This window comes from Zalophus californianus, chromosome 5 (assembly GCF_009762305.2).
Source record: "Zalophus californianus isolate mZalCal1 chromosome 5, mZalCal1.pri.v2, whole genome shotgun sequence".
In the NCBI taxonomy this organism is placed as follows: Eukaryota; Metazoa; Chordata; class Mammalia; order Carnivora; family Otariidae; genus Zalophus; species Zalophus californianus.
The window spans coordinates 87,281,491-87,305,501 of record NC_045599.1 but is presented as its reverse complement, the minus strand read 5'-3'; the positions used below and the strand labels follow the sequence as shown (position 1 = coordinate 87,305,501).

At 42.5% G+C, this 24,011-nt stretch overlaps 1 protein-coding gene across 1 annotated transcript in view; it reads left to right on the top strand.

The window, feature by feature from the left end:
- LOC113929544 (neuronal regeneration related protein) overlaps window positions 1–9,882 on the top strand; it is a 42,477-nt gene extending 32,595 nt beyond the window's left edge. Inside the window, exon 4 of the mRNA XM_027606512.2 lies at window positions 9,546–9,882. Within this exon, the coding sequence (XP_027462313.1) occupies window positions 9,546–9,633 (88 nt within the window). The 3' untranslated portion in view covers window positions 9,634–9,882. The remainder of the gene's footprint in view (window positions 1–9,545) is intronic.
- The last annotated feature ends 14,129 nt before the right edge of the window (window positions 9,883–24,011 follow it).

Here is a 24,011-nt window from a genome sequence, read left to right as displayed (position 1 = left end):
ATTTCTGAAGAACAGAATTTTAAAAAGTGAGTCTATGTGAAAGTGTCACAGCATAAAAACAATGATAAATCTTAGCAGAGCTCTTTTGGTATACTTCCCATAAATTGAGAAAGGGAATTATGCTAATGACAAGAACAAAGCTCTTTACAAGTCACGTGCTTTCTGATTCACCGCTTGTAAGAAAAATGAAGAAGAACCTAATCAAGTTGTCAGGTGACAAAAGATTAAAAATATTTTTCGATACTAGCTCATTATATGAATTCTGGCATATACATAGAAGAAGTTCAAATAATTGAATTACATTGCTATAATAAAACACTCTCAATTCCTGCAGCTTACATCTATAAAAACCAAAAAATAGAAACAGAATTGAAGCTGACCATCTCATTCTAGCAATAAGTAATACTCCTCTACAGATACATGAACTGAAAAAAGTTCATCTCACTAAGAGATGCACTTAGGATATAATTTCATTTTTTGCATTTAATAATTAGTATAATATTGTGTTGTTTTAATCAGTGTACTGCTAATGATAATTCAGTCACACAGATTTTTTTAATGCTTAGTTTTATGGTCACAGAAAATAAAAGTTAAAAATTTTAATTTACATTTTTATTAAAGATAAATGTAATAGGGTAATTAATAAAGTCTTTTTAAACAAAAACTATATCAGGGTAAGATTTGGGGGAGGGGAATGGAATGAAAATTTGAGTTGAAGGAGGAAAAAAATTTCATATTTCTGCAAGTTAAATAAGTGTTTTTTTAAAAAAGTGGGTAATGGATAGAGGACCTGGGTGGCTCAGTCGGTTAAGCGACTGCCTTCAGCTCAGGTCATGATCCCAGGGTCCTGGGATTGAGCCCCACATTGGGCTCCCTGCTCAGCAGGGAGTCTGCTTCTCCCTCTCCCTCTGCCCCCTGCCCCCGACTCATGCTCTCTCTCTCAAATCTCTTTTTAAAAGAAAATGGAATGATGGATTATCAACTGCCATAGTGTTTAGATTTAATTTACAAAAGAAATTCAACTTTCATTTTAAAATGTTAACATTTATATGTTCCAAATTGCATTCTTTGAAAGTATTTAAACTTATGATGAAAAACTTTATTAACTTAAAAATTGCATGATGATACATACTTTAAGATTCTTTTAGAGAGTATAAGAACCAAAAAGTCTGGAAACCTCTGAGCTAGACAACCACCTATATACACTTTGTTTTCAGGAACTCACTCTTGGCCAGAAATACTTGCCAACCAGCCACAGTGCTGAAGTTTTCCCATTCTTCTGATGGAAGCCTTTAAAGTTGCTGGCCATGAACTTATGGCACTGCAGGGCATAAGACCCTGAGAAAACATAGCACCAATAAATCTGGATGGGGAAATGAAGGAAAGATTCGGACTGCCTGTCAGTAGATGGTCTACTAAGGCACCAACTAATCACAAGGCGGGGCGGCCGGCGGGGGTGGGGGGGAGATCTTAGACATCAACCCTCCTGAGCTGCAAATTTGATGAGTCTGTAGAAGACTGGCAATTCTTCTTAGAGCCTTTACTTCATTCCCTTACAAGGTCAAATCTCTTAGCGCTAAAATCCTTTTCCTCCAGATTCTTCAAAAACATGTCATTATGTCCCTACCCAACATCTCCAAAAAGCCTGGGTTAATGGTCACAGGAGAAGGGGGCTAGGCACTGAGAGAAGTGGGATTGTACAGCAGGCTCCCCACTCCACAGCCCTTGAGACCCCAGCACCCTGGGGAGAAGCCCATAGAGCCGCAGGCGGCTCAGGAATGAGGGCAGGAAAAGGGGGTCACCTTTTCTTTTATTTCATGTGTCCATTAGGCTTACCCCCGAGCATAGCTACTGGAAGCAATACAGAATTAATCTCTTCCCTCACACAATACACAGTGCCATTAATGCACAGCTTAGCTATTTCACTGAGAGACCCATGTGGCTAAGTGAAAGCCTCATAGAATAGAGAATTGTAAGAATGCATTAATTTGCTGATTCTTCCAAGTTGGGCAGCTTTAATTATTAGTTGGAACCTTTCTGAGCCCAACGCCTTCTCTTACTTTCCACCCAGCCCTTGGTCCTAGCTGAGTTCCCAGAGCTGCACAGACTGAGCGGGCTCCTTCTTCCACACAGCAGGATTTTGCATCCGGCTCCCCTTGCCTTTTTCTCCTCCAGGCCACACTGCCTCAGTTCCTTTAGCCAGTGTCCCTGTGACCCCTTTTCTGGAACTCTCGCCACCCCTACAGCCCTCTTGCAAGGACCCTTGTTCGCAGCTGACCCAGCTTCTTTTTAGAAATGACAGGCTTGATGGCAGAGGTTTCCACAAAAAACACACACCAAGTGAGGCCCTGGCCATCAGGGTGCCCTGTGATACAGCTAAGCTGAGACCGTGGAGTCCCGGTTACTGTCTAATAGCAGCTCTGCTCCCCCTGACATGTGGGGCAGCCCCAGTCCTGAGCCAAGTGTCCATTATGCTCCTCCCTGAGGTGCTGCCCTCATGGCCCCGAGAAGGAGACAGACAGTTGCTTCTTTTTCAAAGGTCCTAGACCACCTCCCGTTCTTTCCCTGAGCAGCCTGTGCCAAAGGGGCTGGCTATCTGGGAGAAGGGAGCGAGCAGCAGTGCTCCTCAGGCCTCTGCAGGGATGAGTGCCCTGCTGGCTCACGCCTTCAAATCTCAAACCTAGTTTCTGAAAAGCAGATGTTCCCTGCAGAGCTGAGGGACACTGCTTTCTAGGGGAAAGGGGTAACTGGAACTTTCTGATTTGTCACTAACAGCTAGGATCTCCGTTGTCAGATGTGATAACGGGGGAGTATTTGATGTGAGTTCTTGAGGGGGATTAGCTCGGAGGGGACACCGAAAAAGTGTGGTCGCAGCCCCTGGGAAGGCTGTGAAAGACAGCCTTGCTCACTGCCTGCGTAGGGAACTCAAGGGGCAGTCACTTGTGTCTCCAAGTGTGAGGGCAGAATCAGCAGATCAGCAGAAGGGTAATTCACTGCCCAGAAGAAACTACCTTGTCTAAGATGGCAGAGTCTTTGCCTTAAATCTTTACGTTTCCTACACACTCATACATTGCTGGTGGGAATGTAAAGTGGGGCAGCAGCTTTGGCAAACAGTTTGGCAGTTTCTTAAAAAATTAAACAGAGATTTAGCATATGACTCAGCAATTCCACTCCTAGGTATACAACCAAAGAATTGAAAACAGGTGTACATAAAAACTCGTATACGAACATACACAGCGGCATTATTCATATTAGCCAAAAGTGAGGACAACTTAAATGTTTGTCAGCTGATAAAGAGCTAAACAAAATGTGGTTTATCTACACAATGCCATATTACGCAGCCATAAAAAGGAATGAAGCACTGATAACGGGCCACACTGAGGCTGCACCTTGAAAACACTGAGTAAAGAGAAGCCAGTCACAAAAGGCCACATCTTGTAGGATTTCATTTGTATTAAATGTCCAGAATAGGTAAGTCTATAGAAATAGAAAGTAGATTAGAAGCTGTCAGGGGCTGGGGAAGGAGAGGATGGAGACTGACTGCTAACAGATATGGGCTTTCTTTTTGGGATGATTAACATGTTCCAGAATTATAAAAACTATGAGGGTTACACAATCTTCTGCTGAATTTTATACTTAAAAGGATGAGTTTCATATGTTAATTATATCTTAGTTTTTAAAAATTCAACAATAAACAATCCAATTAGAAAATGGCACAAGGCATAAATGGGACATTTCAACGTAGAAAATATACAGATGGCAGCTGAGTACACAGATACCCAACATCATTAGCCACTAGGGAAATGTACATGAAAACCACAGTGAGGTATCACTAGATATCTATCAGATTAAGTAAAATAAAACACAGAGAGATAACTGCTGATGAAGATGAGGAAAAGCTGGATCACTCATACTTTGTTGGTGAGAATGTGAAAAGATACATACGGCCCCTCCAGAAAACAGTTTGGAGTTTCTTAAAAAACTAAACATGCACTGACATATGACCCAACAATTACATTCCCAGGTATTGATCCCAGAGAAGCAAAAAGTTATGTTCATGGAAAAGCCTATGTGTGAATGTTTATAGCAGCTTGATTCATGACAGCACCAAACTACAAACAACCCAGATGTCTTTCAATGGGTTGTCTAAACAGACTGTGTACACCATATCATGGAATACTACTCAGCAATAAAAAGACACGAATTGATGTGTGCAACAAACTGGAAGAATTTCCAGAGAATTATGCTCAGTGAAAACACGCCAATTCCAAAAGCTTACATATGATTTCATTTATAGAACTTTTTGAAATGACAAACATATACAAATAGAGAACAGATTAGTGGTCGCTGGGGGCTACAGAGGGGGTTTGGGTGGGAGGGAGGGTATAAAAGTTCAACATAAAGGATCCTTGGAGTGACGGAGATGTTCTGCATCTTGACCGTATCTATGCCAATATCTTGACTGTGATATTGTGATTACAGCCTTACAAGGTATCACTGGAAAACTGGGGAAAGCATAAATGGGATCCCGCTGTATTATTTCTTATGATGGCGTGTGAATCTACAATTCTCTCAAAATGGGAATTTTAATTTTAAAAAGAGGAAGAGAAAAACATCCCGTGTCTGGAAATATTCCATTATAGCAAACCTCACCTATTACCTACACTGGACCTTTGTGTTGTTTCTTATTTTTCACACTCTAAATAATGCCGTGGTGGACGTTTATGCTCCAAAAGCTCTTTATGTATCTGTCGTGTTTCCTTTTATATTTGCCAAAGTGCTTTTCCAAGAGTTTGCACCAAATTACACTTTTATCAATAGGATAGTACGTCTGCCCTAGGACCCCCGTCAGCTTTGCAGTGCATACCTGGTTTCCAATCTCTGCTAATTTCGCAGGTGAAAAATAGTACCTCATTGCCTCTACTTTCTCTTTGGTATTAGTGAGGGTGAACATTTTTAATGTTTATAAATCATTTATATCATTTTATGATTAGTCTAATCATCAAGACCAAGGGATTCCTCTGACCCTTCATGCATGAAGCAATGGGCACTGGAAACATTATGAGCCGGTTAAAAATTGATTGTAATTTTTTAAAAGTTACAGCAAAAGCGACAGACAGGTGTTAGGGGAATCCTGAGCTGAAATGCAACCAAGAAGTGGGGAGGATGAGCAGACATAGCCAGAGCGAGGTCAGAAGTAGGACCCAGACAAGATATGATTTAAGTCCAGGTGAAGTCAGCAAATAATTTGTAAAGATAGCAATAGTACTAGTGGGGGGAGGGCATCAAGAGTAAAGAGCTGCGTAGAGCCTTTCCTTGGAGAAAAAAGGAGCAGGGAGGCTGGTAAATATACAAAAATTATGTAAGAATCAAATGGCATAAAAGTACAAATGACAGAAAGCTAGAGAGATAGCCAGGGCGCAGATTTAATCCCAGAAACAAGGTCCTACTGTTTCAGTAGAGACTTATTTTTTAAAACAAATATGGGGCTAGGGTTGTTTGAAGATGTGTACAACTGTGGGTGTAATCAAGGAATGGGAAAGGTCAGGCTGGTGAATGTGTACGTACCTGAAGAAATGTGGGAGAATTATTTACACTGCTTAGAAGGGGGCTAGCGATGCAGCGGAAGAGCTCCTGACGGGTCTTGAGGAAAAGGGCACAGAGTTAGAAAGACAGAGAGGGTGGCACTTCAGACTCTACAAACCATTGGTGGTGACTTTGTGGGGAGGTAACTAATCTCATCCACTTCTAAATATCGCCTACCAAAAACATCTACCATTATCCACAAAGCAAACAAGATACTAAGAAAAACCTCAGATTCGGTGAATGATCAAACTGGTGTAGGACGGTTAGCAATTCAGTAACAAAAAGGAATTTTTTCTCCCTCCTCACCCTGGGAATTCTGGAAGATCTCCTTAAGCTTCTGGTCAAGCTGCAGAAGTACTGAAGAGGGGTCAGGTGTAGAGAGCAGTGGAACCCTGAAACCCTAATACCACTGACACCCTAATACCACTGAGAGACATTTTGACGTGAGTACTGTCACAATGTGGAAAAGAAAGTCAATGTAAAGCAGTTGATTTCAGTTAAGTTTAAAGGAGGTGTCACCGCCTTCTCGGCTTTTAGTTGCCTCTGAAAAAATGCCTTGTGTTTTGGTCTCTAACCAAATGCCCATTACTGACCTCTCTCATTTCCAGAATTCACATAGCATCTGCTGCTGTGTTTTTCAGAAATAGGTTTCTTTCACTCTCTCCAACTATAAAAGCAAACCATAACTGTAGAATCAAGTTCAAATATTCAAAGAAGGTGAAAATGTTCCAAAATCACAGACCCAAGAGATAATATCTTTATCTTCCAGATCTTTCTGTTGTATATATATTATTATACATATGATTTTGTTTGCAAAAGCCAATTGTGTTAGATGTACTGTATACAACTTGCTTTTTTTAAAAAACATCATGAACATTTTTCATGCTAGTTTATGCATCTCTCTCTTGTTTTGAATATCTGCTTACTATTCTGTTTTTTTTACTATACCATAACTCAATAACTAGTACCATACTGACAGACTTTCACATTGTTTCCAATTATCCATTACAATAGATACTTTTACAATGAACATAATGTGTAAATTATCTTTGTGTCCATGTGTGGGCATCACAGTGGGAGAGAAAGGTTGGACTGTTCCTAGAAATGAAATCATAAGGAAAAAGGCTATGCACAATTAAAATTTTCAAATCTGTTGCCAAACTATTCCCTAGAAAAACTGCATCAATTTATACAACTACCAAGAGAAAATATGGGGGCTCAGGCATATTTTTTAGGTTTGCTATGTGTAGACACATTGTACTAAACCACTGTATATGCTAACATGCTGTAACATGGGCATACCACACCATGTGAAGCTGGAAGCCTCGCCCCACCTAGTTTCCAGGGCCTCACGTATAGCCCAACTGTTCTGGAACACAAGTCAGTCAGCTGCAAAGAAGGCAAATCTCTCTATGGCCTGCCTTTCAAGCCAGCAAGGCACTTCTCAGTAGTAGAGCTTTACTGGCTGAGCTTGGGGCTCTGACTAAGAATATAAAGACAAGACACAGTCTTCACTCTCAAAGAATTTATCCAGTTGTAGGCTCAAGACAATCTCTGAGGAACCCTGAATTACAAATACTCGAACACAATGTTATGAGGTAAAAGAAATAAAAAATATCAAATGTCTATCAGGGAATCCGCAGAACCTGTGAATATGTCACTTTACATGGTAAAAGGGACTCTGCAGATGTGATTAAGTAAAGGATACTGGGGGTGGGGAGGGTTCTTGGAATATCCAGGTGGGCCTGATGTACTCACAAGGGTATTGATAATAGGGAAACAGGAAGTTCAGGCAGAGAATGCAATGTGATGACAGAAACAGAGAGATATTTCAAGATGCTATCCTGTTGGCTTTGAAAATGGAAAGGGGGCCACAAGCCAAGGAATGCCAGTGACTTCTAGAAGTTTGGAAAAGGCAAAGGAATGGATTCTCCTCTAGGGCCTCTGGAAAAGATACAAATCTGTTACTTTTGTGCAAGCCATTTCAGATTTCTGACTTCCAGAATTATAAAAAAAATAAATTTGTGTTGCCACTAAGTTTGTGGTAATTTGTTACAGCAGCATTGGAATACAGAAGATGAGAGAAAGTTTAAGGGAGGGAATATTTCAGCTGAACTTTGATACACAGGTAGGATTCTAGCAGGTCCAAGCAGGACAACAGGGTGGGCAAAGGCACGGAGGTGGGGTGGGGAGTACGAGGTGTGCTGTGGAGTCATGAGAAAGCCTGGGGGCCTCGGGGAAGGAGAAGCCTGGCTGACACGCCTACAGAAGACAATATCAGACCTCATATCCTCAGGGTTCAGGGGGTGCTTAGATGACTTTGGAGAGGACGTGGAAGGATCCCTCTTGAACAAAACCTGGGATAAAGAATTTGGGTCTAGAGGTTCAGCTAGAATTAGGTGAAGAACAGTGTAGGAGGGGCACTTTGTCCAAGGGGAATGGGACAGCAGGGGGCAAGCATACAGCAGTGACAAGGACAAACGGGAGGAGCAGCTGGGGAGAAAGGAAGCAGGGAGGCTCAGGGCAGGCTAAGGGGTGCCTCTAATACCGAGGCAAGGGGTTTGAACCTCTGTTAGGAAACACTAAAATTCTGAAGGAATGTGAGGAGACCATGATATGACATGGTTTTTGTATCCCTTTGTTCTCTGTAGAACGAGTGTGCAAAACCACCACTGCTGGCTGGTGGCTGGTGAGGAAGCGGATGATTCCTGGGGTGTGGAGAGGAGATTACACTCAAGATTTTTGTCTGCACAGCTCATGTGCTCAGACTTGTTATTTTTGTTTGGCCTCCAGCGAACGGACTTGGATAGTTCTGAGGTTTTGGGTGGTTCTTTGAGATGGGTAGGATGGTGAGGAAGACTTTGAGAGCCACAGGGTATGATGTCATAAATGCTGAGCTGGAAGTCAGGGGACCCAAGTTATAGATAAAAACTTCCCAGCAGTGAACTACATGAACTGGGGGCAGATGATCATACATGTCTCTGGGACTCAGTTTCCTCACCCATGTGGTAAGTGTCTGCGCTGGGCTAGGCGTGGCAGTGGTGAGGGATGCAGTTCAACCTTGCCAATGGCTCCCCCAAGTACTTCCACTTTGATACTATGCCCAGAAATCCAGGATTTTAACATTCAATATTGTATAGCCCAAGTCCTTCCTTGCCACATGCACTAAGTCTTGGTTTCTTTTTTTGCAGACAGCAGATCACTGAGCAAATCTCCCTTCCTATTTTGCCTAATAGCACAAGCTGGGATCTAGAGCCAGAACTGACTGATAACCATTGCTGAGTTGCCACTTGGGCGGGTAGTATTCTTAAAAACACTGCTCTTGGCCGAAGACATAAAGAAAGCAGAATGGGAGAACATAGAAAGAAGGGAACCCAATAAAGGATGCTCTGATCATCAATGCAAAGGCATAGCAAAGTGATAAGCAAATAGCCTAAAATAAGCAAAGAGCCAAATTTCTAACATAAAAACAACTGGGTTTCAACAGCATTACGGAGGGTTTCCCTGGAAATTCATATTTATGACCAGGTTTCAAGGGATTGACCACATGAGTCATTGATTAAGCAAGAATTTTTAGATCAGCCATAGGCTGAGTGCCTTCTGACTTGGCCACAACTAATAACTGTGAATCAAGATTTCAAGGGTAACCCAGGGTCACTGCTCAGAGTTCAGTTTGTGTATTTTCTTGCAAAATGTTGGAATACCAGGGGCCTTTTCCTGAGACTGGGATCAGTCAGGAGATATGGTAAGATGCAGAGTTAATTCAAGTTCAGTACACTGGCAGGGGGGTGACTTTGACCCAGGCAACCTTTCTGACAGCGAAATACAGAGGAAACACTGCCTTTCTCTGCTGCCCTGGAAAACTTTGACGGTTTGGTTGCATTGAGGCTTTCCTGGAAGATTTAACTGAACAATTTCTTGTGCTCCTGTCTAACTTTATGGTTTGATTAATCAAATAGGTCTCCTTTGATGCCATCTTCAGTCAAGGCAACTAGAGGAGAACCTGGGCAATGCCACGTAGTTCGACAGTGTGAGGACAAGAGCTAAAAGAGAGAACTCAACGGGGACGCGCTCATCTTTACACTCTGCAGCTGCTGTGTCATTGCTGACTCCGTGAACTGGAGACATGAGCCTGTGCCAACTGAACTTATTACGACATGGCCATGAATTGCTAATTGCTAAAAGGCAGACTGCTTCTGACCTGAAAATCCAGAGCTCACTTACCACAACCATTAGGAATAATTGCACAGGCAATACTTGATGTTTATACCAGTAATATTTGTTCTAGAAAGTAAAATTCAGAAAACTCTGAGGGGACTTTGAAGTAAACTGTGAGGCAAGTAGCAAATCAACATCCTGGATACCTTGTATAATTTTCTCTGCTACCATTAACAAGAAGAATGAAGCAGGGGAAAACCTGCCAGAGAAATGTTCGGGGGAGCGCTGGAGCAACTCTGCCTCGAGTGTGTGCGAATGAAGTCCTGGTTGGCCCAGGGGGAGCTGGAAGTCGAGCACAGAAAGCAAATTTGCGCAGCACAGCTTGGTGTCTTAGCCGAGGCCTCACTGCTGGGCCCAGGATGGGGCGGTGGGGGTGGGGGGCTCCGTTTGTTTTCCTGAGTTTAACCCTGCAGTCCTGTCCATCACACCATTTCACTCATCCCTGGATGGAGAACTACCCGAAAACTCTAGAAAGTTAGCATTTAGGACACAGCCTACGGTTTCCCAGAAGACAATCAGTTAATGATGCCACGCTTTGCAGACAAGAGAGAAGATCAGAATGAAGAGAAGGAAGACTCACCCTGACACCAATGTCACCTGCATCTCCCTGTTTCATTTTTAAGGGCCTGGATGATATTGAAGTTTGACATAACCTCTGACTTGTGTCCCTCCCAAATTCACACGTGGAGGCCTTAGCGCCCTGGCACTCCAGCAGAATATGACTATGTTTGGAGATGAGGTCTTTAGGAGGAATCGTGAGGCCATGAGGGCGGGCCCACATTCAACAGGACCGGAGTACTTACAAGAAGAGCAGGAGACACCAGACGCCGATGCACAGAGAAAAAGTCCACATGAGAACACAGGGGGAAGGCAGACATTTGCAAGCCAAGGAGAGAGGCCTCACGAGAAACCAGTCCTGCCCACACCTTGATCCCAGAATTCCAGCCCCCAGAACTGTGAGAAAATAAGTTTCTGTTCTTTAAGCCAACCAGTCTGTAGTGTTTTGTTATGGCAGCCCGAGCAAACTAATATACCCCCAGTGTTGGCAAACTCTCCAGTTTTTTGGGTAATCCTTCCTTTCAATTCAGAAAACAATGACCGTAAACAAACACACACACCAATAGTCTGGAATCCCATTCCAAGTGTTGGAGGTCTGGTGGTACCAGATTCTTATCTACTCTACTACCCTTACTGAATGTTTGAGAATTCACTTAGGAATGTTTTCATGTTCCATTAAACGACCTGGTGATCCCTGTACCCCTTAGCCAGCTTTCTTGCTCTGAATGACATTCCTCGCTAACTAGCCATCCATCTTTTACCACCCTATAACTTGCTTCCTCCCTAAGTAGGAACATAGGATTCTCCCACATGGACACGGTAATTCCTCTGAGTACCAGCTGAGACTATGTAGTAACGTTTAACAAAAGGTTATCAAAGTATAGGCTGTTAGGCAATAATCTTGCAAAAAATACCAAGATTAAAAACTAGTTTCTAGATAGGAGTCTACTAGAATATTCTCCTAGGGGCTCCCACCAGGCTCTTCCATAGGCTATCTTGGTCCTGAGCTGCCTATAGCCTGCCAGGAAAGAACCATCTTTTCTCCATGCATAAGAGCACTGACCTTGTTCTCCTTTAGCTAGAACTGAGGCTTCCAACATCATCTCATTCCTAAGGAAAGGGAACTGCCTTGAAGATAGGATCAAGGCATGATTTATAATCTGCCCTGGATGGTTGGCAGAGGGAAATCTCCACCTTTCAGAGGATATCCCTGCATCCACCGACAGGGTATGGGCTCACCAGCAATAAGGCAGTCCCACAGTCCTGTGTTTCATTTTTCAAAATCTAGCACACTGTTGTGTAACTGAAGAGAGCAAGTTACACAGGAAATAGTTCACTAAATCAATTAACTAAAAATTAATTTAAAAAAATCACAAAATGTCTTTGGTATGCACGAGACTCCATTCCCTGATTTGGTAGACAGCAAAAGAATTGTGCCTCTGGTTACTGCTTTCTCAAAGATTTTCTTCATGGTGGTTGAGAGCTGTGAACTAATAAGAAAAAAACCTTTCCTCACAAAAGAAGAACATTTAGGGATAAGGAGAGATGTCCCTCAGGAGTACATGCTTTTCTCATACTCTTCTTTCCGAACTATCGTCTTTCCCAACCCCTACTATGGTGATGACAACCGGAAGGGATTTCCTGAGCCCGACTGGCAACAGCACTGCCCTGTAAAAACACCAACAGTAAGAGTAGGGACAGCGCCTATCTGGGTCCCAAACTGTGAGAGGCGCTGTTTCTCCTGAGGATCTTCATCACAACCTGCTCTCAGGTTGGTAATACTACCCCCCATTTTCTAGATGAAGAAACTCAGTTTAGAAAGGAAAGCATTTTGCCCATTAATGTCACCTCTCAAAAGCTTTTTTTTAACCTTTACTCTCTTTCCTTTTTTCATCTTAAGCTGATTTTAGGGATATCCTTTTGTCTAAGAGAACATGCTGCTAATGATACTTCATTTAATTGGATATTGGCATTCCTCTTAGCCAAGATTGTAAGTAAGGACAGTTTGTTTTTCCCAGGAAAACCTAATATCCTGAATTGGTTTTGGAAGCATAAAATGGTTTTAAGGTCAACTTCTTTTAGGTTGGTAATTTAATTCAATTGGACCAAGATTCAGTAGGAGGCTAGAAAGGCCATTCCGTACGCTGTGCCATGGGGATACCAAGTTGAACAAGCGAATGTCCTTGCTTTGAGGATTTTGCATTAGTGCTGTTAACTAAAGCTTCCTCTGTAGGGACAGGTTACATGGTATGTGCTCTCTGTAGAATGTTTCAGGTCTGATGCTTTGAGCATCCTTTGAGGTGCTAAGCTTATCCTCTGCACTCTGAGAACAGGAATTAAATTCAACCACATGATCCATTTTAAATGTCATCTGGAAACAATTAAGGACCAGCAGCTCCTCCAAATGGCTCATAAGTGGTACTCCTGGCAGTTGGCAGCCAAATGTTTGCGGAGAAGAAAAACCCATTCTTTTCTAACCACAAATGAAAATACCGTAATCACTAGCCTGACTCTTCCTTAAATGGTCTTTCGGGAAAGAGCCAAGGTGGCGGGCTGTGCAGGTACACAGGTAATTAGGAAGCACATACTCTGTGGCCGTATCTGGTCTAAGTCATACCCAATTTACTGGCAAAACATCAAGAAAAGGAATTAGCAGAGTGGGCAATGATAAATAATGGGCTGCCAAAGGTTGAAGCTACTAAGATTCTTGGGTTGGAAAATGATGTCAAGAGAATTAGCTAGCATTGCACAATAGCATCTTATTTCAAAGAAAAAAAAATTGTCTCATATACCATTCAGAAACACTAACAAACACTAGTGGATACTTCCAGTGAGTGACAGCTATCTGGTGGACCCAACAGGAATTGTTATTATTATTTACGTGTACTGGTTTGTTAATGCTCATAATCTTATGAGGCCTGGTTTCGAGGTGAGGGAACAAAGACACAACAGTGCTGGGCTGGCATCAGTGCGGAATGCAATGGGGTCATCCCAACCAAGGCTGTATTATAGCTTTCATAGTCTTTAGGGGCTTTTGCATTTGTGGCCCCCTTCTCACTTTAAAAACCAAAACTAAAACCATATTTTACAATTGCATTGGTAGAGGAGACAAATACAATCCAGGCTGGATTTCATTATTTGATATTCATGTTTATTATATTCTTTTTTACTTATGATTTTAAAAGGAAGTAAAATTAAGACTTTTTTTAGGCTCCTAAAAGTATGTGGGCTTAATTATGGGCTTATATTGACCCTGGAACCAACTGAAACTCCTCTTTACCAGACTCTCTTGCAGCCTCGCGTAGCCTTGTGACATCAGCTCAGTTTCTTGGAATTTTTGGAAAGAAATGCTGCCTGCCTCTGCCTTATTCTTTCTGTCTAGAAGGAAGGATGTGAGACCCACAGTTGCAGCACACATTTTGCAACCATGGAACCATAATGTCTTCTCAGTAACGACAGTAGAGCAGAACTAGAAAGGGCCTTGCTCCTAATGGTATTTTGAGTTGCAGCATCAGCCAGAAGCCTTGTTCGATGAGGAAAAACAAGTTACATCCTACTTGCTTAAGTGGGGATTTGGTTTTCTGTTCTGAGCAGCTCCCTTCTCTCCAAACCCCTGCATCTCGGCAGGGCCTCAGCACTGTTCCCAGGGGAGGCACAGTGGTGGGACTGGACACCAATCTGCTCAGAACCTCAGGAAGCAGCCTGAGGACCCGGAGCCAGGCTCCACTAGCCAGGAGCACAGCGGGTGAGTGTAAGACTTTCTAGGTTCTCAGAGAATGAATGCCCTCTCCAGATGGGACGACAGAGTCACAGGATGGTAGGAAACCATGCTTGTCATCATGAGCCCACAGAAGTGGGCACTCCATCACGAGACAGAGGACCTTGAGCCCTGGGCTTCAGCTGCCCACACTTGGCTGACTCGGCTACACCTGCAGCTGCTGAGAGGTCCAAATAGGGAGAGCGTGACAAGCAGAGAAAACTGAGCCCATCTTCTCTGAGGTTTTTGGCCCCTGGAGAGGCCCCCTCAGCGAGGGGTGGGGAAGGCCACACCCTGATGTTCCAGGTCCCATGCAGATGAAGAACGGAGCTCCCCTGTGGGAGAGAGTCCGTGCACCTGCACTTCTGGAACCCGTGGATCTGGCACGGTGCTGAATTCCCTACCCATAGGGGCAAGTGGAAAAAAATCAACTGTGTGAAATAAAGCCTGTATCAGAGAAGTTTCTTGATGGAATTCATAAGGCAAAAGGTGAGAAAGTTGAATGTGTAAAGAACAGCAGTTCCTAAAAGTCTGAGAAAGTCAGATTATTTTAGATAAAGGGCTTTTTGGGGAATCCTACTCTACTGAGGGATGGTGGTCTGGGTAATGTCTTACACATACTCATTTGATTTTCATTTTTGTTACTTGTTTATTTATTCAACAAACACTAATTGCTAGTGTGTGTAAAACACGGTGAGGGAAACAAAGACTCCGTCCCTCCTTTCAGGGGTTAATGAGCTGGTAGTGCAGCTCAGACAAAAGCAAAGACAAAATAAGCGAACAGGCACTGGGTAGAACAAAGATATCATGGAGGCATGGGAGCTACCTTGAGTGTTTAGAGTAGTGGTTTCTCAACTTGTTTACATGTTAGAGTCACCTGGGGATCATTAAAAATCCCAAAGCACAGGCCATAAGTCAGATCCATCATGATCTCTGGGATGGGACACAAGCACCAGTAGGTACTGAAGCTCCCACAGGTGATTTCAGTGTGCGGACAAGTTGAGGAACCATGGACAGAAAGGAGGAAAGGGGAGCCCTCTTCCTCCAAAATAAAACAAAAACTAGGGGTATTCTGAGCTGAGCCTTACAATCAAAATGCTCAAAGTGGGTCCCTGGGAGCGTGTTAGAAATGCAGACCCTCAGCATCCACCCCAGACCTACTGAATTAGACCCTGCATTTAACAAGATGCTCCGATGATTACAGGACACAACAACATTTGGGAAGCCCTGCGGAGTAGTGCTTCTAGGCGTGATCCCCGTCAGCATCTCCTGGGAATGTGTTAGAAACGCAAATTTTTCATCCCCACTCCAGACCTACTGAATCAGAAACTCCAGGAGTGCGGCCCTGCTGGCTGTGGTTTAACAAACCAGAACCTGGCTGATTCAGATGCACACAGATGTTGGAGAACTACTGGCTCAAAACACGAGCATGCTTTCCACAGAGGAGGCAGAATTGTATGTCAAGAGCACGGACTCAGGAAAACTCAGACAGCTGTTAGGGAACCCGAGTGACAAGAGTAGGGCATGTGCAGGCAAGAAACAGGAGCCAAGATTGGACGGGTACTCTGGACAGCACTCTTGCAAAATGTTCCCCTCGAAGATGATTTGTCTATTATCATTTCAGACATTTGAGTCACTCCTAAAGAATATAGATTTACTGCAACTAGAAATACTCAAGAGAAATTTACTGAGGACTCTAGACATTCTAAAGAAAACTTTTTCAGGGGCACCTGAGTGGCTCAGTTGGCTCAGCGTCTGCCATCGGCTCAGGTCATGATCTCAGAGTCCCGGGATGGAGCCCCGAGTCAAGCTCCCTGCTCAGTAGGTAGCCTGCTTCTCCCTCTCTCTGCCACTCCCCCTGCTTGTGTTCTCTCTCTCTTTCTCTCTCTTGCTGTCAAATAAATAAATAAAATCTTAAAAAAAAAAACTTTTTCAGCATTACTGGAATTTATGGTCTCTCTAGGTACCTGTTAGGAAAAGGAGAGAACTCATCTGTATATGAAGACTCAGGTACGTGTAATCAAAAGTCAGCTTAAATAGATGAAACTGTTCTTAGTCAATATAAATTCTACTCTACCACTTCCTGATGAAAGGATGGATTCTAATTCTATGGCTAACTGTTCTGAAAGGAATTATTTCAGAAGGGCTTTGGTCTATGTATATTATGCAAATATAAATATGAATATGCATGTGTTTATTTGCGCATGTGTGTTAACAGTTCATGAAACATGAAAATGTTAGTTTCCTGTGGGTGGTAGATTTTGAGATAATGGGTAATTCTTGCTCTTATTTGAGCACACCTTAATTTTCTACAGTAAGTATATGTAACTTATATAATAATTATTTTTTCAAGAAGGAAAAGATGTTAAAAAACAGATAAAGTTCTGCACCACATGATGAAAACAAAACCTACAGAGGCCCTGAGCAAGGAGTTACCAGCACAAGAGGGGACCTCCATGCCACCCCACCCTGCCCCAGGGCTGCCACTTTCATCAAAGTCGATCCCCTTTTTATTTACTTTACATATTGAGATCCTTTCTAAGCTTAAAAAAATAGGCTTGATAAAAATAATGTTTTGAAAACCCTCTGCCTTGGATAGACAGCTCACTGAACTATCCTGAAACGTCAGTTTTCTTGACTGCAGTAAGGGCAGGACAACATGAGCGTACTGGGGGAATGAAGCCATGCCTGGGTTTTTAAGAGATAAGACCCATTTGCTTTCCTTGTCAGATCTAGAGGCACTGATGGGGACATCCACTGTACTTTTTAGAATTTTCCAGAGAAATAGAATAGGATGTATACACACACACACACATATACTCTCCCTCTCTCTCTCTCCCTATATAGGGAGAAAGAGAGAAAGGGATTATGAGGAATTGGCTCATTGGCTCATGTGATTACAGGGGCTGATGAGTCCTAAGATCTGCAGTAGGCAAGCTGGAGACTCAGGAGAGCTGATAGTATAGCTCCAGTGCAAAGACCAACAGGCTTAAGAGAGACCCAGGAAGAGTAGATGCTTCACTTCAAGTCCAAAGGCAGCAAGGGTGGGGGGGGGGAGGAAGGGTTTTCTAGCTCGAAGACCATCAGGCAGGATGAATTCCCTCTTATTTGGAGAAGTGTCAGTGGTTTGGTTCTGGGTTCAATTCAGGCCCTCATCTGATTGGATGAGGTCCACCCACATTAGGGAAGGCAATCTGCTTTAAACAGTCTATTGATTTAAATATTAAACTCATCCAAAGACAGCCTACCCTCACAGAGACACCACAGATAATGTTTGACCAAATATCTGGGAACCTGCAGCCTGGTCAAGGTGACTCATGAAACTCACCATCATATCCACTTAGAGAAATGTGACCTGGATGGCGGCCAAACCACCTCGAGAGGACCTGAGCTTTTCCTGGATTACATTTTGCTCCCAACAAACTTGCCTTCTAGGTTGTTCACCTGAACCCATCCTGATTGCTCCATTAACAGAGTCTGAGGGGCCCAAGACCAACCTAAAGACACTTTCCTGGAGAATCATCACCCTCTACTGTCATCCGGGGCTCCATATGGCAGCATCATAAAGGTGCCCAGGAAGGCAGGGCATTTATTTCTATCTGGCAGCATCCTCCCTGTGGTCCTCCTCTGTGACCAGCCCACTGTTTTGAGAAGCATGGTGCCGTGGAGTGCAGATGAAAGGTGAGTGAGTCTGCAATCAGGAGACTTGCACTCCGGTTCTGCTCCTTATGAGCTTTGTTTTCTTAGACAAGTAACCTTTCTGTCTTTTTCTCCATCTGTGAAATGGGAATACCCATAAGATTTTGTGAATCTTAAATTAGCACAAATCATCAAATGCTACACAAGTGGCAATCCCTATGATTAATTTCTGGTAGCAAGAACTGAAAGCATTTAAAGAATCATCACTTATCACTATGTTTTACGTTGATGACTGCCTGACACTGTAAACTCCTGGAGGGCACACAGTGGTGTAGCTGCCAGGCAGTTACCTTCCACAATTCTGTGCTTAGTACCAACATAGTGGATGATAAAGGAATGGTTTTCTAATCTTCTCCAACTGGCTTCAAGTTTCCTCATTTATTGCATACTAAACAGGTCTCCAGAAATAGGATTGCCAGATAAAATTCAGGGCTCCCAGTTAAATTTGAATTTCAGATAAACAATGAATACTTTTTTTAGTATAAGTGCCCCATGAAAATCATTTGCTGTTTATCTCAAATTCAAATTTAACTAGGCGTTCTGTATTTTTATTTGTTAAACCTGGCATCCCTATCCAGAAAGGGAGTTGGCAAAATTTTATGTTAAAATTAAACATTAACATTTTCTTAGGGGATGAATATTTAAAATATACCATGTGAAAAAATACCATATTTAAGAGTTTTTAATGGTTCATATGATTGTTTGGCATTTAAAATTATTTACTTAAAAAGCTAATGGACCTAAGTATATGTTTTGACCTTCGTTTCATCTGTAAGATGAGGATAATATTATTTTGAGTACAGGGCTGTTTTGAAGTACATGGGACAAAGTTCTTTGTAAACAGACCCCCAAAAAAGAGTCTCTGTGACCCCAGGACTGTGTTGTTCGATAAATCTCTAGTAGAGTCCCCAGTGGTCGCCACGGATTGCTCTGTGACCCTGGAAAAGCTACTTAACGCCTCTCTACCTCATTTGCTCATCCACCATATGGTGGTCATGCTTTCTAATTTAAGTATCAGAACCCTTGCCTGTATTTGCTGAAGGGACAAAGTATCTAAAATCAGAACTATCTCAGAGAATAAAAGTGACCCCACAGGATTTTTGTGAGAAGTAGAAGAGAAAATCCATATATAGTGCTTAATGTATAATAAAGCACTTCATAAATGTCCTCTTTATTAAAAATCTAGAAAGGATCCCTTTGTAGAAAGTCACTAATGTATGGTAGTAGAAAAGGGCCCTAACTCCAAGAATAAAGTCCTATGAGTGTCCTTTAAAATAGGGAACGTTTTGGTCCCCGTGCCATCAGGCGCCCATGCCACGGTGTTAAAGGAACGGAAGGACAGGTGAGCAAAGCCCTTCCTGCAGGAGCGCTTCCTAAACACCAAGAATGGTGACTCTCTTTGTGCTCTAGACATGTCACTACAGGCTTTCCTGTAAAGGCAACACATCTCGGAAGGTTTAAATCAGTTCAGATCATTCTTGTTTTAGCTTTGGAAAGAGCACTAATATCATCTTCAGGAAAATATAGCAAGGTTTAAAATTGCTACTCTAATCTTACAAATCAGCCTGGTGAGGCAGTAACAGTGGCTACGCAGCCATGTCCCTTATTACTACAGAGCCTTTCGTGTGCTTCTTCTACACAAAGAAACCTAAGGAAATCAGTAAGCATGAGCAATTTAACTGTTAGGTCAGGCTCTCAGCCCCACAGGCTGAGCTCACTGGGCATTAGGGACTGTATTGGGCTCGTCCATCTCTGAAGGGGGCTAAAGGTCAGGCTTGAGAGCAAAGAGACAAGGTGAAAGGCTACACATCTTTTTTTTTTTCCATTGGATGAGAACAGCCTATTAGTGTTGCACTTACTGTGTTGGAAGGTTCTAGGTTCCTCAGTGGCTGATGAGTATTTAGCTTAAAGGTATGGCCAATGAATATATGCTCTAGAGTGTTCCCTCTGGAATTATTCAGGTTTTCCTGACGCTTCATGAGTGATTAGATCACAGTCCCACTTGTTGTTCTCCTAAGGTTCAAATTTATTTGATTTGCTATGTGGTCAGGGCCATTCGCTCCAGTAATTGTGTTGTCCCTTGTTCACCCTGTAATCGTAAATCTTGCATTTTAAAAAGTAAATCTCACTACTTAGAGCACAGAGGCATGCTTTACTGGATGAAGCACCAACTATTTCAAGCGAAGCTTTAAAAAAAAAAAAAGAAAGAAGAAAGAAAGAAAGAAAGAAAGAAAGAAGAAAGAAAGAAAGAAAGAAAGAAAGAAAAAAGAAAGAAAAAGAAAAAAGAAAGAAAGAAAGAAAAAGAAAGAAAGAAAGGAAAAGAAAGAAAAAGAAAAAAGAAAGAAAGAAAGAAAGAGGAAAGAAAGAAAGGAAAAGAAAGAAAAAGAAAAAAGAAAGAAAGAAAGAAAGAAAGAAAGAAAGAAAAGAAAGAAAGAAAGAAAGAAAGAAAGAAAGAAAGAAAGAAAGAAAGAAAGAAAGAAAGAAAGAAAAAGAAAAGATTAAATTGATAAGAGCTAAGACAAAAAAAGGAGTCGTGCTCTCTAACTCGTCTCTATTGGCCCGCCCGGCTGAGGATGGCCGCGTGCCTTCTCACGTCCCCGTCAGCCCCGCCCACTCACGTTTCTCCGCACAACCGTGCCAGGATTCCACAGAGGGAAGGCTTTTGTGCCACACAGCCCGTCAGACGTCACATCTCAACCATTTTCATTAGCCCTGAAAAGTTGGCTCCCCAGCGGGGGTTCCTGGCACCCCAACAGCGGAAGCCCTGTGTGTGAGCGCGAGGCACGAAGCCACGGAGGCCACGGCACCCTCTGGTCAAAACGCGTTCTCAACAACTTGTGCACCACTGAGCTGCTGCCCCTCGGCTCCTGCTGGTGAAGGGAGACTTCACAATGGCTTGGGGCATGCGAGATTTACAGTGCATGCCGAACAGAGAGAGTCATGCATCATTTAGAAATTTTTCCGTGCTTAAGGAGACATATGGTGGTCGTGCTTTCTAATTAAGTATCAGAACCCTTGCCTGTATTTGCTGAAGGGACAAAGTATCTAAAATCAGAACTATCTCAGAAAAGCCTACGCACATATGATAAGCGCGCCCTTCAGTAGTTACTAGACCAAGACCTTTCTCTGCTTCAGGATCAGGTAGGAAGTCAGCCCCTCCAGTCTTTCTTTCTGCTCTCTCAATCTTTCTAGTCTCTCTTCAGTGTATTATGTTGATAAAAGTTCTTTTTTCCCCTGAATTATCTGGACCACCATCCAGGTCACAGGAAGAAACATCAAGACATCAGCATCCTTCCTGCTGCTGGGAATCTCACTAGTTGAAAACCTCTCAGACGGTTCCTATACGTAAACGTGGCTAATTTCAGCAGACTCTGGGAACATAAATGTGGCTAATCTGAGCAGATGAGAAAAGGATTGTAGAAGCAACTGTTGTGCCCCTCCCTCAGGGCTAACTCTACCTGCAGATGGGTTCTTTCTGCGCGGTAATAGCAATCATAATAATGGTAATGATAACAGCTGACATTTAGCCAGTACTTCCCAAGTACTGGAAACTTATTCATTCATTGAAATATCCATGTAGCTTCCTTTAAACTCTTCCTGGGATTTTTGAGAGCTTCCCTTAGGATAACACTTTTAAAAATTTTAGACTAAAACCTTGTTTTATGATTAAAAGCAATGCTTAGGATTACAGGAGAAAAAAAATCAGAAAATATGGACAACCTAAGAAAAAAGGACATGCTAGAAGTGCCCACAATCTCTTGCTCTGTAGCATTCACCAGCAGAGGCCAATGAGAAGTAGTGTTCCTCCAGGGCAGAAGTTAGGAGGAAGGCCTGACCATGCAATGGGGAATCCAGAGGTACCTGTGGGATGCTTCTAAAGCTTGCTCACTGAAACCTGAAATCCTAGCCCTTGGGCTTAATCCTCCATCTCCTGCATTCCTCCTGCCCTCACAACTACCTGGAGAACTTGGCAAGCGGGGGTGGGGTCCAAGATGTCTACACAGGAGGCTTTCAACGGAAAGGAATTATGGTTATGGTGGATTGTTGGGTAGTGTCATGAAGTCGCATCTGCATAGCAGGCACACTGCTTTTACTCTGAGAGTATGTTTAAGGAACGTACAGAACTGATGTCAGGATGCTGACAAAGACTATGGTGGGGCAAAAATCCTAAAATAATGCTTTTCATTGGCTTGTGGTTGAGCCCACTAGGGAAAGAAACTTTACAGCTGATTGTGCCCAGAGAGCAAGAGAAAAAGGGCAGCCTTGCAGGAAGGAAAGGGGCCCAAGACAATGACTCTTATGTCATCTCCTTGCCTGGGCTGGTTCCCCCAGGACCCAAGCAGCAGCAAACTCAGCTTGCTTTCTTTGTCCTTATTGAATTAGAAGGAAGTCAAGGAAGCCTGTATGATTGTAAATCAGGGAAATGTGAGTGACTTTTAAAAGATTGCAACATCAAACTTTCCCATTGGAATTTAGCCAACCCAGGGCAGATGTGTCAAATGGCTGCTTTTGTCTGCCTTGCTTGCTCACTCCAGGAAGTGGTGGTGGTGGGGGGGGGGGAGTATCAAGTTGGGGGAGAGGGACAGGAAGATGAAAAATATAACCAGTAATGTTGCACGCAGCCTCAGGATGGGAGACCTACAGGTAAATGAACCCAACCCCCCCACCCCCCCCCCACCCCCACCCCCGCTTATTGCCATGAACAGACTGGGAAAACAAAAGCAAAAAACAGAAAACCAGCAGCTCTCTGCACAGGAATGAGAGGGGAAGGAGGCAAACTTAGTGGAAAGTCAGGGCTGTCTGGAGGCATAACAAATAACCATGGGCTGGAAAAGTACAGTGGAGGGGAAATGTGGGCCAGGCGAATTCCTCACAGGGCTCAGGGCGATTTTCCTTGGCATCCCATCAATTATGTTACTGTTGCCTCTTTGAATTTAATCATCTCATGCTCTAAGTAAGCACACACTCTGTATTTTCAAAAACCTGGAGTGGGGAGAACCATCTAAGGCTAACAAGAGGCCCAGAAACCATAAAGGAAAAGGCTGACAGATTGCAATGATTAAGAAGTCAAAACCTCTACTAGGCAAAATCAGCTCACATGAACAAATTTAAAAGTCAAATGAGGACTGTGGGAAAATATTTGCAACACATATAAAAAACAGAAAGTTAATGTCCATCATTACTAAAGTGCTCCTACAAAACAATATAAAAGACCAAATGGAGGGTGATGGGCAAACAATAAGAGCATTTTAGAGCAGAAAATTACAAATGGTCAATAGCATTTGAAATATGTTCAAACTAACAGTTATAGTAATTTAAATGGAAACAAAAGAGGTTTTTTGTTAAGTTGGCAAAATTTAAAAATATTTTGATGACCTATAGTGTTTATAAGAGGATAAGAAGATAAAAACCCCTTTATATTCTGTTAATGGGTGTGTTAATTGGTATGACATTTTTGAAAGACAATTTGGCAGAATTTAGCAAATTTAAAATAAACACATTTTCCAACCAAGCAGTCCCACTTACAAGATTCTATTTCGGAAAAGTTCTGAGTCTAGAGGGAAAGATGTGTGTGTGTGTGGTGTGTGTGTGTGTGTGTGTACATACACATTGTGATGTTACTGGAACAGCAATAAATTGTAGACAACCCAAATACCATCAACAGGAAAATAGACAAATCATAGAACATTCATACCAGGGAATATTATGGAACCATAAAAATCATGTGGTAGATCTAAATGTCCTGACATAGTAATGTGAAATGAAAATAAGACTCAGAAAAATACATAAATATGGTACATGTGTACATATACATATAGATGTATATTGTATGATCCCATTTCTATAAAAATGAAAACAAATATCTACGTATCTATGTTTGTACATACACTTGAAAGAGCACATACAGGGCACCTGGGGGGCTCAGTTGGTAAGTGTCTGCCTTCGGCTCAGGTCACGATCCCGGGGTCCTGGGATCGAGTCCCACATTGGGCTCCTGCTCTCGCTCTCTGTCAAGCAAATAAATAAAATCTTAAAAAAAAAAAAAAAGCATACACATAGAACACATACACAACACTCCAAACTGATAAAAATAGTTAAATGTAAGGGAGGGTGAGGCAATTAGCTAACAGAAAATTGGTTTTTATCTGTTGTATTTCTGTGTTGTTTGAGTTTGTTGCTATATTATCTATTA